At 49.8% G+C, this 13,160-nt stretch overlaps 1 protein-coding gene across 6 annotated transcripts in view; it reads right to left on the reverse strand.

Moving 5' to 3' along the window:
- The window catches only part of LOC118209554 (clathrin heavy chain 1-like), a 40,031-nt gene that overhangs the window by 9,328 nt on the left and 17,543 nt on the right, over window positions 1–13,160 (reverse strand). For 3 of the 6 annotated variants that reach the window (XM_035384962.1, XM_035384959.1, XM_035384958.1), the window contains 19 exons: window positions 12,811–12,991; window positions 11,966–12,129; window positions 11,166–11,291; window positions 10,721–10,863; window positions 9,988–10,222; window positions 8,985–9,107; window positions 8,731–8,876; window positions 8,393–8,576; window positions 7,910–8,102; window positions 7,328–7,485; window positions 6,806–6,970; window positions 5,921–6,028; window positions 4,991–5,158; window positions 4,549–4,698; window positions 4,243–4,374; window positions 3,959–4,069; window positions 3,398–3,568; window positions 2,513–2,734; window positions 1,200–1,220 (listed from right to left, as the gene is read on the reverse strand). In XM_035384962.1, coding sequence (XP_035240853.1) covers window positions 1,200–1,220; window positions 2,513–2,734; window positions 3,398–3,568; window positions 3,959–4,069; window positions 4,243–4,374; window positions 4,549–4,698; window positions 4,991–5,158; window positions 5,921–6,028; window positions 6,806–6,970; window positions 7,328–7,485; window positions 7,910–8,102; window positions 8,393–8,576; window positions 8,731–8,876; window positions 8,985–9,107; window positions 9,988–10,222; window positions 10,721–10,863; window positions 11,166–11,291; window positions 11,966–12,129; window positions 12,811–12,991 — 2,901 coding nt within the window. The remainder of the gene's footprint in view (window positions 1–1,199; window positions 1,221–2,512; window positions 2,735–3,397; window positions 3,569–3,958; window positions 4,070–4,242; window positions 4,375–4,548; window positions 4,699–4,990; window positions 5,159–5,920; window positions 6,029–6,805; window positions 6,971–7,327; window positions 7,486–7,909; window positions 8,103–8,392; window positions 8,577–8,730; window positions 8,877–8,984; window positions 9,108–9,987; window positions 10,223–10,720; window positions 10,864–11,165; window positions 11,292–11,965; window positions 12,130–12,810; window positions 12,992–13,160) is intronic. The other 3 variants (XM_035384963.1, XM_035384961.1, XM_035384960.1) reach the window with 1 other exon arrangement.

Below are 13,160 nucleotides of genomic sequence, written 5' to 3' on the forward strand. Positions count from 1 at the left end.
TTCCTTTATCTTTTATTAAACCAATGCAGTACCCAGACTGTTTCTTCTCCTCCACCTTGGCCACATCTAGGCTAGTCCTTCCCTGTCATATATCTAGAGTGCAGAGAGGAAAACTGCCAAACAGGATCCACTATCTCCATGACCTACGGCCCACCAGCTGAGCTGGATCAGATTCATGCGTAGATGATGGTGCTGGCAGATTTCAGGCAGTCGCTCCACCAGAGGAGATCACTACTGTGCATCACACACGGACAAACCTGCTGACCAATACCAACGTTCCTGGGTGACCCTACGACCAATCAAGCGCTGCTCTGCCGGGCTACCAGCGTGGGCACCATCTGGACTGGATGCCAACCCATGGGGCGCATCCACACAGCCTTATACAATAATTAACTGAAAAAAATCATACACAACATTTAAAATAAAATATTTGAACATCTGTAGAGGCCACAAAAATTAAGATGAATATCTGAGAAGGGTGGTCACTTCACGAACAGACATACATTCTTGACCTACGTTTTTAGTGAAACAGTCTAATGCAGTCTACCACAGGTTTCCAGTCCTTGGCACGTGCCATTGTACATGTCTAACCATTACAGACCATTCAATTTTTTCGGCAATTTAGGGGTCAAACTCTGACCCACCAAAATGCTACTCAAACTGCATTCATGCTACAGAATCCAGACACGACACGATTGAGGGATAAAAAATTTAAGACAGATTTTCGATGTCATGCAAACCCTGTGTGCCAACATGCCCAAGGCCCATAATCAGAAACGGAACCGGGGTTCCTAAAAAAAAAAATTGAAGGACTGGCACAGATGCGGTCTGAATAGCTGGAGACGGTTTCTCTACGGTCTGGCCGAGTTCAGCCGGGTTAAAACGAAGAATCAGGACTGGGAACCGTCAGTAGACCGCAGCAGCAGCAACACGGTTGTACGTTAACTCTTCCTGGCACTACAGACTTCATTAGTATCTACGGGTTCTACAGGGGAGTGAGAAGGCTATGGCTCCTCCTGTGCTAGGTCAGGGTTCTAGAGGAAACTGGGAGGCACTAGTGGAACGTGTGGGTTTTTTTTTTTTTTTTTTTTTAAGAAGCAGCAGTGTGACATGGGAGAGGACGACTCATGCAGATTCCTGAGGTTTCAACTCCTCCGGACTAAAAAACAAAATGCAGAGGTAAGAATCGACTTTTTCACCTTTTCCTTAATCGCATCAACCTGTAAAGGAAGTCAGAGGAGCAGCTTAGAAAAGAAATTTAAAAAAAATAAAAAATAAAAAATAAAAAAAACATAACGAAAAAATAATCAAGACTGCATTTAACTCAGCATTGGAAAAAGCAAGAAAGACAACAAACAGACGCAACACAACCATGGAGGCGTAAAACACTTCTAGAAAAGAGTATTAAAAATATACAAACGTGAGGGGGAGGGAAAACTGCCATTTAAACAGCTTAAGCACTTAATGAATTCTGTTTTATACACCAAGTGCTACTGTTGCGCACAATCTTTAATTGCATTAGACCAAAGCTGTTAAACGGCAGTTCGGGGGGGGGGGGGGAGGGCGGGGGCAACAATGGTGTACGTGTTTCAGCAGTTTCCTTTCAATGGGCAGCCAAGTTCAGGCTTTAGAGACACTGTGGCCCTCTGGGACTTTGTGTTTGAATCGCTCTTATTGGAGACTGCTGTGACACTGAAATATAAACGTATGGTCTGGTGTCTGCTCTAGAGTGTTCAGGCCTTCCTGGTTTAAAACACATGGTGCCGGATGAGAAGATAAAATTCTTGAACCTAAAGAACTTATCCATCAAGATCAAGACACTGGAATATGTTAAGGTGACGGAAAGTGCAAATAAAATAGTTACCAGTTGTACCGTGCACCTCCAAAATGCATAAAAACATTTTTAAAAAAAAATGTTTTTAATGTTTCAGTAGGAAAATTCTGTGTGATGAACACATTCACTATTTTATCTTTTTTTCTTGCAAGTGATGAATACGGAATACAGCCTTATCTAAAGGCTTCACTGATTTCCTCATGTACGTGTTACAGCTCTCCTCTATGGGGAAAGGCGCAATAACAAAAATAACACATGAAAAATTAAAAAGAAGGAAAGCACAAAGCTCCAGCCTGCTGCAATGAAAGGAAGAGGTGGGTTTGTGCAAGGCGGGGGCTTAGAAGGCAGACATTTTAAAAAGCTGAGGAGGGGGGGCTGGGCAGATCTGAGAACGGGGGGGGGGGGGGCGGGGGGGGTGATGCACAGAGAACTCTCAAAGACAGCACAGGCCCCGACATGAGAGAGGGGCCGCAGGGGAGGGGACATCCTGCTTTTGTGTGTGCAGGGACTCGTTACACAAGTGTGGGAACAAAGGGAGCCGGTCGGGGCAAACCAAAAACGAATGTGGGTTCGAGGGGGGAGATGCGTGTAACATAACTGATCCCTACCATCCCCCCCCCCCCCCACACCGTCCCGTCCCCTCGCCCCACCCCTCGCCCCCTAGCGCTGCTGACTTACCTTGCTCAGGTACTCCCGCATGACCTGGATGAAGTAGGGCATGGAGAAGTCCATGATGTTGTGCCGCCAGGCCGTCTCCAGGACGACGTCGGGCCGCAGCAGGTCGTAGCAGGTGAACAGGCAGGCGGCGAAGCACTCCTTCTTCTCCTCCTGCAGGAACCACTGGAGCAGCTCCTCCGCCAGCTCCGTGTCCTTCGACTCCGACGCGTACTGCATTGCATCCTGGGAAGGCCGAGCAAGAGGTTGAACGGCCGCCTGAATCTCTGCCGTAGGGCAACGATGCTTTACCAGTGAAGTTTTTACAATCTTTTTTTTTGGTTCATCCCAAATAAGTTTGCGCACTGATAAGGAACTCTGTTCATTTGTACATTAATAATCAATGAACTGCATAGTCCCCGCTCCTACAACTTTTGTACAAAGGGGTTTTTTTCTGTTAAAGGTTGAAAGATATAGAATTCACTGCCAGATTATTTTAAACAGCTTTCAACCCTGGAGATTCTCTTAACAGATGTGTTATACGAGATGCATTTGATTCCATAGTCATCAATCTCGCATAACACATCCGTTGAAAGTTAAAAGACAGAGAGAATTTAGTGCCAGATCATTTTAAACAGCTTTGGAACCCAGACGTGTTATACTAGATACATTCGACTACATATTGATAACTATTATTCTGAATTGTTTTAAACATGCTTTTATCAATGCCCATCTGGGGAGGAAATGCTGGAAATCAGCCTTGGCCACACACACCATGTACAACACACTGGGTGCTTGTTTTTGACAGCATGCCAATGATTTACTGCAATTATTCCACAATAAATAAATGAAACCGAGGCAGCGCTTTGAGCCACTCAGAAGCTGAAGAACGGGCAGAGTGGAGGGCACCTTGTAGAGCTTGTCCTTCTTGCAGAGCTCCACGCTCTGCTTCCAGCGATTGTTGCCCTTGAAGAGGTAGGCGGCGATTCTCCTCAGCTCGATCAGCTCGTGCTTCTCCAGGCTCTGGGCCAGCGAGATGTTATCAAAGTTGTCGTAGGCGTCTATGGATGTGCGCAGGGCCTGGGGTTCGAGGGGGGTGGGGGGAGGGGCGAGGGGGAGTCATTTTCACAGAGCTTCTGTAGCAGAACTCAAGGACATTTTTTACAAGCATGTGATCTTGACCCCTCCACGACACTTTGTCAAGGACACAACCAAACTTTTTAACCAGGCTTCTCACTGTACATGCATGCATATATTCAGAAAAGACAAGTTTCGTGAAAAGTCATAACGGAAAAACAAGTGCCTTCAAACTCTCTCAACCAAATTCTAATTCGGAGCATGCATTTGTTCTGGTCAAAGACAGTCTCTAGAGCATATGGAGGGCTCCATTTAGTCTCTAATTACACTGATGCCTCTACCAGCTCACATTCACATCACACAATATTTAAGGACACAGTTTAGAGCTCAGACCTGATAATCTTCTTCTGCGATAAAGAGGTTGTTAAGTGCTTCATTGACGGACTTGTTGTTGTGGTTCTGTACGGACCTCAGGTAAGGTTTAACCAGTGCAAGTTGCTTGACCTGGCGAGAGGGAGAGGAAGTTACACATTACTTAAAATACACTTCGATAAGCAAGCGGATGTAACACACACCGGAACTTAATATTCATTAGGTCACACCAGTAGGGGGCAGTCTTACAGTTCACTGTGCACTGTGCTTACAGTTCACACGGGGCGTTGTGAGAGAAAGGTTACCTTGGTGAAGAAGTTGACCGCGCGGGTGTGGTCGAGCCGGGGGGACAAAACGACCAGCAGGTCGTTGAGGAGCAGCGGTTTGAACTCCAGATAAAACTGAACGGCTTTGTAATACAGCTCCACGTTGGCCACCTGAGAAACAGCAGACAGACAACAACAACAACACACGATATAAAACCTCTTACAAAGACCAAGCGCAGACATGTCACGGCAAGAACGACAAAGACGTTCGATAAAAGACGCGAGATAAGGAGCGATGTTCGCCCAGCCGCCGTCTGTGTGGAGTCTGGCGAGGGAGCGGGTTACCTTGGTGATGATATCTTTAAACTGGCCCTCTTTCCAAGCGTCGGGCGGGTGGTTCATCATGGTGATGATGGCGTTGTCGTACTCCTCGTACTTGTCGTACAGGAAGACGAGCTCCGCCCAGAGGTGGGCCTGCTCCGCTGCCCTCAAGACCTGAGACGCGAACGACCAGAGCGATTAACACACCCGCCATCAACATGGCCGCCATTAAATAAGGGCACCAACCACAGATTTACAAATGATCTCTGTTCAACTCATAATACATTTTTACATTACTTTCCTTATCTGAGCACGCACAGAAAAAGGGGATTTTGTTAATTACTCTCAGACTTAAGAAATACAAAAGTTAATGAGTTTTGAGATGAGTAAAACTCTGAAGGAGGGTATCCGCAAGCTGGAGGGTCTCTGCGGCGACCCACACGCTCCCTCCTCCTTCGTTACCCACCTTTGGAATGTTGACTCGGGACCAGAAGAGCTCCAGGTGCTCCCTCATCTTCTGCGGTTTGAATTTTGAGTACAGGATGGCCAGCTCTGTGAACATGCCCATGTGGGCCCGCTCCAGCCCCAGGGCCGCCTCCAGCATGGTGATCAGCTCCTCAAAGTAACCGCGGTCCTGAGGGAGAGAAGACCAGCGTCAGTAAGAGCGCGTCTCACTCCTCCTCTTCCTCTTACCCACTCCACCCTTCACTCTCAGCAGTCAGGGTTCATCTCTTCCTCTGTCAAAGCTTTCAGTCAGCACTCAATTCTGTCAAAGCTGCAGCCACCGTTCATCATACTTAAAACCACTGTAGCCTTTGCAAACTTAGGTCAGTGATCCCTATTAAACTTTTTATTTTGAAGTAGGAGCAAGCAGTTGGCAATCTTAAATGAAATTTAACGAAAACTAGCCCAGTTTAACCCCAGCATACAAACTAGAGTCTTCAAGTTCTTAAAGTATACCACTTAGTTCTAAAAATTAAAACCCAAGTAAAACCAGCGGAATAAAGTTGTGAACTGTGCTTCATGATAGATAAACAGGTTGGGATTGGAAAAGGGTCGGATAAACATCCCGGTATTCCTGAATCACACAAACCTCTATAGTTAACACGGATACACTAAACTTAAAATGTATGCAAGTATACATGTATGTATGTACCACTTATTGTAAAGCGTCTTTGAGTTCATGAAAAGCGCTATATAAAATAAATGTATTATTATTATTATTATTATTATTATTAATTTGATTCAGCGAGTGCAAAGCGAAACCTGCTGTGCTTAATATGGCCAGAAGTGGTTCAAACGGAAGTCACAGAGTAACACACACACACACACACACACACACACACACACACAGAACAGACTCAGTAGTGAGGTACTTGGGGCTCGGGCGACATGCCTGGTAGTAGTTGATGAGCTCCTCCAGCTCGTCGGCGTGGACGACGATGTGCAGGCCACACATCTGGGCCAGACGGAACTCCTTCCCGTCCACACAGGCGAAGCACACCTGCGAAAACACACACACAACCAGCGATGAGTGGGGAAAACACAGTATTTTCATACTACATTTCCCACAACACCCTGCTTGGAGAGGCAAAACTGAAAAAGCCGGTAAAATCCAAGCACTTTCACAGTATAGACTACGGCATGCTATTCCACAGGGAAAATGTACCTGCAGTAGCTGTGCATTATGTACTGTAAAAGTCAGTACTACGTTATGCTAGATCAGGCTAGGTTAATTATGGTGAATGCGCTCCATTGCTTGCAGGGAAGCAGCCTCTCTCTCATAGTGCTACACCATGCTAGATTAGGCTAGGTTCATTAAGGTGAATGCTCTGTAATGGAAGGAGCCTCTCTCTCACAGTACTACACTATGCTAGATTGAGCTAGGCTAATTATGGTGAATGCTCTCCATTGCTTGCAGGGAAGCAGTCTCTCTCTCACAGTACTACACTATGCTAGATTGAGCTAGGCTAATTATGGTGAATGCGCTCCATTGCTTGCACGGAAGCAGCCTCTCTCTCACAGTACTACACTATGCTAGATTGAGCTAGGCTAATTATGGTGAATGCTCTCCATTGCTTGCAGGGAAGCAGTCTCTCTCTCACAGTACTACACTATGCTAGATTGAGCTAGGCTAATTATGGTGAATGCGCTCCATTGCTTGCACGGAAGCAGCCTCTCTCTCACAGTACTACACTATGCTAGATTGAGCTAGGCTAATTATGGTGAATGCTCTCTAATGCTCGCAAGGAAGCAGCCTCTCTCTCTCTCTCTCACTCACCTCTTTCCAGGTCCTGGTGCTGTTGGCCTTGCGGGCTCCGTCCACGGCAGCCTGGTACTCCCCCAGGTGCACCAGCGTGGAGGCCAGCCTTCCGAAGTTGGACACGTTGTTGTACAGTAACTTCGCCGCGTCGTACATCTTCTCATCGTAGCAGCGGTCACCGACCTGAGGAGGACAAAGAGACAAAACATCAGCCCAGAGTCTCATCAGGGCCTGAGGTGTTTCGGCGATGGGGCGATGCGCGTACCTGCTGGATGTGGGCGTTGTTGGGGGGGTGTGGGGGGGGGGGGGCTTACCTGCTGGATGTGGGCGTTGTTGGGGGGGTGTGGGGCGGGGCTTACCTGCTGGATGTGGGCGTTGTTGGGGGGGTGTGGGGCGGGGCTTACCTGCTGGATGTGGGCGTTGTTGGGGGGGTGTGGGGCGGGGCTTACCTGCTGGATGTGGGCGTTGTTGGGGGGGGTGTGGGGCGGGGCGTACCTGCTGGATGTGGGCGTTGTTGGGGGGGTGTGGGGCGGGGCTTACCTGCTGGATGTGGGCGTTGTTGGGCCCGTTGATGAACTCCTCCAGCTCGGCCAGGCGGTTGGTCTTGGCCAGGGCGAAGATGAGCTCCGTCTCCACGTACGACTCGCGGGCCTTCTTCCGGGCCATCTGCAGGAACTTCACCAGGTCCTCCCAGTTCCCTGCAGAGGAGAACGCTCAACATTGAACGACTCAACAAACTGATACCATTTCCTCAACACCAAGCTACACTGCAAAACAAGCTAGTTTACGGACTCATTTTCACCATATTAGCTTTAACCACCACTCAGTGGGTGTGCTGTATGCAGTAAGTGTACCTGTAACACCTTTACCTTTCATGCCACGGTAGCCATTTATCCGAGACCATTTTTAAAAGCAATTTTTAATTATTAGTTTAAGGATATAGAAGGCATCCTTCACTGTATCATACTGCATTTAGCTCGGCTTTTTATGTTCAGAGTTTACTTTGACAGTTTTAAGTGGCTAAATTAATTTCCCTGTGAGAGACAGTAAAGTGTAACCAACACACAAACGGACACTAGAGGAGAAATGCAGGTACAGGTGCATTCTGGGGCCCGGCCTCACCGCTCTGGTCGGCGGCCTGCACCACCTCCATGTAGGCGGACGGGTCGTCTGCCTTGATGTAGGAGTCGATGGCCTCCTTCACCAGGCCCTTCTGCAGCTGGGCCTTGGCCAGCTGGCTCCACACGGCCGGCTCGTTGCAGCGCTCGGCGAACTCGTAGGCCCGGTCCAGGTTCCCGATGTGCTCGATCAGCACCTGCGGCATGATGGGAGAAAAGGAGGGGGGGGGGGGGTGAGAGGGTGGATCAGGGGACGGTGGGGAATGTTCCAGATGCCGTGGCAGAGGGAGGGGACGGCATGATGGGAGAGAGGGGTGAGAGGGTGGACACGGGGAAGGAAGGGAATGTTCTTGAAGCCGTGGCAGAGGGAGGGGTACAACATGACGGGGGAGGAGGGTGAGAGGGAGGACAAGGGGAAGGTGGGGAATGTTCCGGAAGCCGTGGCAGAGGGGGGGGGGGGGGGGAGTTTACGGCGTGTCGGTCTGACCTGCACCGCCGAGGTGTTGACGTCAAACTTCCTGAAGATGGCGAAGGCCTCCTCGAAGAGCTCGTTGCTGATGGCGATGTTGGCGATGTCGGGGGCGTCGTAGTTGTCCAGGCGGTTGATGTACTCCATCACGCGGGTGCGGTCCGCTTTGATGGCCGTGAGGATGAGGAGGTTCTGCAGGTTTCTACTCAACAGAAGAAACGGGAGAAACACACGTTGGATAAAACACTGTAAAATACCACTAATCTACTGACGCAGAGGACATCAGTTTTTTCATGTAAACAAACTGATACAAATGGTCAGCGCTCCTGCTTCGAACAACATTCTCGAACGTGTACCTGTGCTCACTGAAGACGGAGTTGTCCAGGACGATCTTCTCCAGGAGCTCGATGAGCTCGTTGGGCAGGTCGGCCGTCATGAAGGCCTTGACGGTGACGGACACCTCCTCGGGGTCCTGCGTCTCGGACAGGGCCGTCTGCACCACCTGCGAACGGCAGCGGCCTCGGAAATCAGCCGCCAGGCGGGGGGAAGCGGGGCCAATGGCGCCTCAGAGGCCGTGCGTGAGGAGCAGGCAGCAGGGCAGGACACCCACCTGGTCGATGAGGGACCTCCTGAAGGGGTTGCTCTCCAGGAGAACGCTGGCCCACAGCTCCGGGTCCTTGCGTCGGACCAGGTACCGGGACAGGCTCTTGAACAGGGAGTTCTCATTGCAGACCTGCAGAGGATTCACAGCGAGATGTGATCAACCCTGAACCCTTTCATTTCTGCTCAAATTCATTCATATTTATCTTCAGTTAGTAACGGCATTTTGAAGAGGAATTAAAAAATAAGAGGTTTTTCATAATGCATTACCTTACATTACAGGCATTTAGCAGACGCTCTCATCCAGAGCAATTTACACAACACTGTATCCAATTATACAGCGGGATGTATACTGAAGCAATGCAGGTTAAGTACCTTTGCTCAAGTGTCCTACCCGGGAATCGAACCTGTGACCTATTCGTCCTAATATAAATGCATTTCAGACAAGTTTTAACAGTCTTGAACAAGAACCTTCTTTAAAAAAAACAATTCACCCATTGCAATGAGGAGCTAGCAGAACACAAACAGATCCAGTAGCACTGCGGAGCACAGGGCTGCTAGCAGCACTGAGCCCAGACCCGCCCGGTTACGCACTAAGCCCCGGCCCACCCAGTTACAGCACTGACCCTATGCCCGCCCGGTCGCACACTGAGCCTATGCCCGCCCGGTTACAGCACTGACCCTATGCCCGCCCGGTTACAGCACTGACCCTATGCCCGCCCGGTCGCACACTGAGCCTATGCCCGCCCGGTTACAGCACTGAGCCTATGCTCGCCCGGTCGCACACTGACCCTATGCCCGCCCGGTTACAGCACTGAGCCTATGCTCGCCCGGTCGCACACTGACCATATGCCCACCCAGTTACAGCACTGAGCCCAGACCCGCCCGGTCGCACACTGAACCTATGCCCGCCTGGTTACAGCACTGACCCTATGCCCGCCCGGTCGCACACAGACCCTATGCCCGCCTGGTTACAGCACCGACCCTATGCCCGCCCGGTCGCTCACACTCACGTTGATGAGCTCCTGGTCGCACTGGCCGCGCTCGTAGGCCACGCAGGCCAGGTGCGGGTCCCTCTTCTCGCAGTACTTGCCCACCACGCGGCTGTCGTAGAAGGGGTTCTCCCGCAGGAAGCGCTCGGGGTTGTTGTTGCTGTCGATGTAGATCTTGGCCAGGGCGTTGTGGGTGGCCGGCTCCTCACAGCCCTCGTGGATGCGGGCCTCCAGCCAGGGCAAGAGCAGCTTCAGCCTGCGGAGAGGAACGCGTATAACCCATGAGTACACTCAGCAGATACGGCCACTTCACACAAACACGATGAAGCAGGTAAAGAACCTCTGTCCACAAAAACAAAACGATACACAAGGATTTAGACCCACAAACCATATATCCATATGTCTTCTGCCCAAGCCGCAACTGCACACTTCATAAATAGATACTCTGGTGCACGCTAAATAAGTCCCAGGGATGCACTTTGGGTTTTTGTCTGTGACCAGTTCTTTTCTGGATTTTTCCCCACAGAATAGCAGTGCAACATACTAAAAGCTGACATACTCATTTATAAAACTGGGGGTAGAAATCCTGAGTGTGATATCTTTTTTGTTGGATTTTGATATCAAAGAAAACTGAAATCTCTTTCCAGTTCAAAGCAGCTAGCTACATCGATTCACAGGAGCCCTTTAAAAATTCATTTAAAAAATATGTTTAGAAGACTACGCTGCTGACGCCGGTCTGAGGTTGCCTACGTACCGGTTTCTCTTCTCCACCTCGGCCACCAGCTCGTCGGTGGAGAACTGGCCCCTGACCACCAGGATCAGGTTCTTAATGACGTCTTCAGAGCAGTCCACGTCCAGCAGCCCTCCAATCACCACAGGGAGACGGCTGGGGTTCACCTGCAACGCACGCACACACGAACGCACACACGTGACGCGCACACAAGCACGCACACACACATGCACACACACGCACATGAAAACACGCACACACGCGCAAACAGACACAGACACAGAATTTTACAGACCAAGACGGACACAAACACACAAGTTACAGAACATACAATGATTGAGGCACATCACCCCCACAGTATGATTTAAAACATGGTAACAGGATCCTATTTGTATGCAAGTTCTGCTGTCCTCATCCAAAGGCCTTAAAGCACTGCTGTAATGAAACAGCCACAGAGGACATGGCCCACCTTCTGAACGTAGATCTCTATGTACTTCTGCAGGCTGTTGCGGTACAGGTAGAGGACCAGGTCGTGGACAAAGTCGAAACGGTCACAAACGATGATCAGCGGCAGCTGGTCGGTCAGTTTGGCCTCCTGCACGAGCGAGAGGAAGGGAGAGAGTTTAGTGAGAGAGACACGTCCCACACACTCTCCGGGAATCAAACCCAGCTTCTGAAACATTGTTCTGGACAATAGCTGGGACGTGGTGAGAATTTCAAAAAGCCACAATTCAGTATATTCAAGTACATAGTAAACATTCAATACAATAGAATCTTCAGTAATCAGGCAATTGTGTTTTTTCCCCCCCCACAAAATACAATATTTACACAGCTCAGCAGCCAATCAGAGCATAAGCTACAGTCCTTAACAAATCAAGCGGAACACAAGCATTAATGCTTACTAAGGGATGTGAGAGTAATCTTTCCCATTATGATTGTTGCTTTCCCACTGAACACCTGCACTGCTTGCTCAAAGCAGAGGAGCACGAGTGCTGATCTGGCAGGGAACCAAAGCAAACACACCAGAGCGCCAAAGGCCTCAAAACCGAGGGCATCGACAGTCTACAAATATACATTCTGTGGACATATTATTTGGTACCAGCCACTTCAGGAACAAAAAGTACCCAAAAGCGAACCGGTACAAAGTGCATCAGACGCCAGACGGGATCGTTCGCTGCGTCTGGCCGTGACGGTCACAATGTCGGGAGTGTTTTCGCGGACCGTTCTCTGCTGCGGAGCCGGGCCGGCAGCGGCGGCTCGTCCGCGTACCTTCAGGAAGTTCTTGACGCGCTCGGGGTCGTAGCAGTTGCTCTCCCTGCAGATGCGCTCCACCTCCTTGATCTGGCCGGTCTTGCAGGCCGCCTGGATGTACTTGAAGTGAACCTCGGGGTCCTGGCTGAAGTTCACGATGGAGCCCAGGAAGTAGAACAGACCTGCGACACAAAGCCACCCCAGCGGGGGATTAGTACCCATATCAGTACCCATGGGGATTAGTACCAATGGCGATTAGTACCCATATTAGTACCCATGGTTATTCGTACCCAAGGGGATTAGTACCCATATCCGTACCCATGGGGATTAGTACCCGTTGGGTATTAGTACCCATGTGGGTTTAGTACCCATGGACCCGAGTGGCAAAACAAATCCACGTTAGTCATGAGGATGGTATGATGTACGGAGGGGGTGCAGTTTCACTGGCCGGTGCTGCACCAGTTCATCTGGCCCCAATTACAGCCTTTAATTAGCATTCAGAATCAATGGCAGCCTGGAGGTTTCTGTAGGACATTATTGATCTCTTTGACTTTTGGCCTACTTCAGTGATGAAACTAAAGTGATTTCAAATGACCACTGCGGTGCTGTGGCCTGAAGAGATGTGGAAAGCTCTACAGAATTTCTGTTAGAAGGATTGTGGGGACAGTTCAGTTTTTTTTTTTTAACTGGCAGCTAACTGGTGCAAAATGGTCGCCGTACATCACTCAGATGAGTGCTACACACTGGTGGAGACTGAAGTAAGTTTTCCCCATTCACTGTGAAGCTCTTTGAGCTCTTTGAAAAGCGCCATTTGAACACAATTCCTCATTATGTTCGAGATATCTCTGACATTTCTCCCTCACCCTCGAAGCTCTTGAAGGACTCGAAGAGTTCGGTGAGGGACTGGGTGGACAGCTGCTCGTGGTACTTGGAGGCCACCTGGACGCAGATCTGCAGGTTCTGGCGGATGTTGGCGGACAGCATGGCCCTCAGGCACTCCAGGGAGTCCTCCACCGACAGCGAGCCGAAGAAGTTCACCAGCCACTGGGGACAGGGCAGAGCAGGGTTAGGGACCGTGGGGCTGGATCTCAAGCATTACTACAGCATGGGACTGGATCTCAAGCCTTACTACAGTGAAGGGCTGCATCTCAAGCCTCACTAGAGTGTGGGGTCACTGAATTGGTAGGAAACACTGGCTATGGAGACGGACATA

Source organism: Anguilla anguilla, chromosome 12, assembly GCF_013347855.1.
Source record: "Anguilla anguilla isolate fAngAng1 chromosome 12, fAngAng1.pri, whole genome shotgun sequence".
NCBI lineage: Eukaryota > Metazoa > Chordata > Actinopteri > Anguilliformes > Anguillidae > Anguilla > Anguilla anguilla.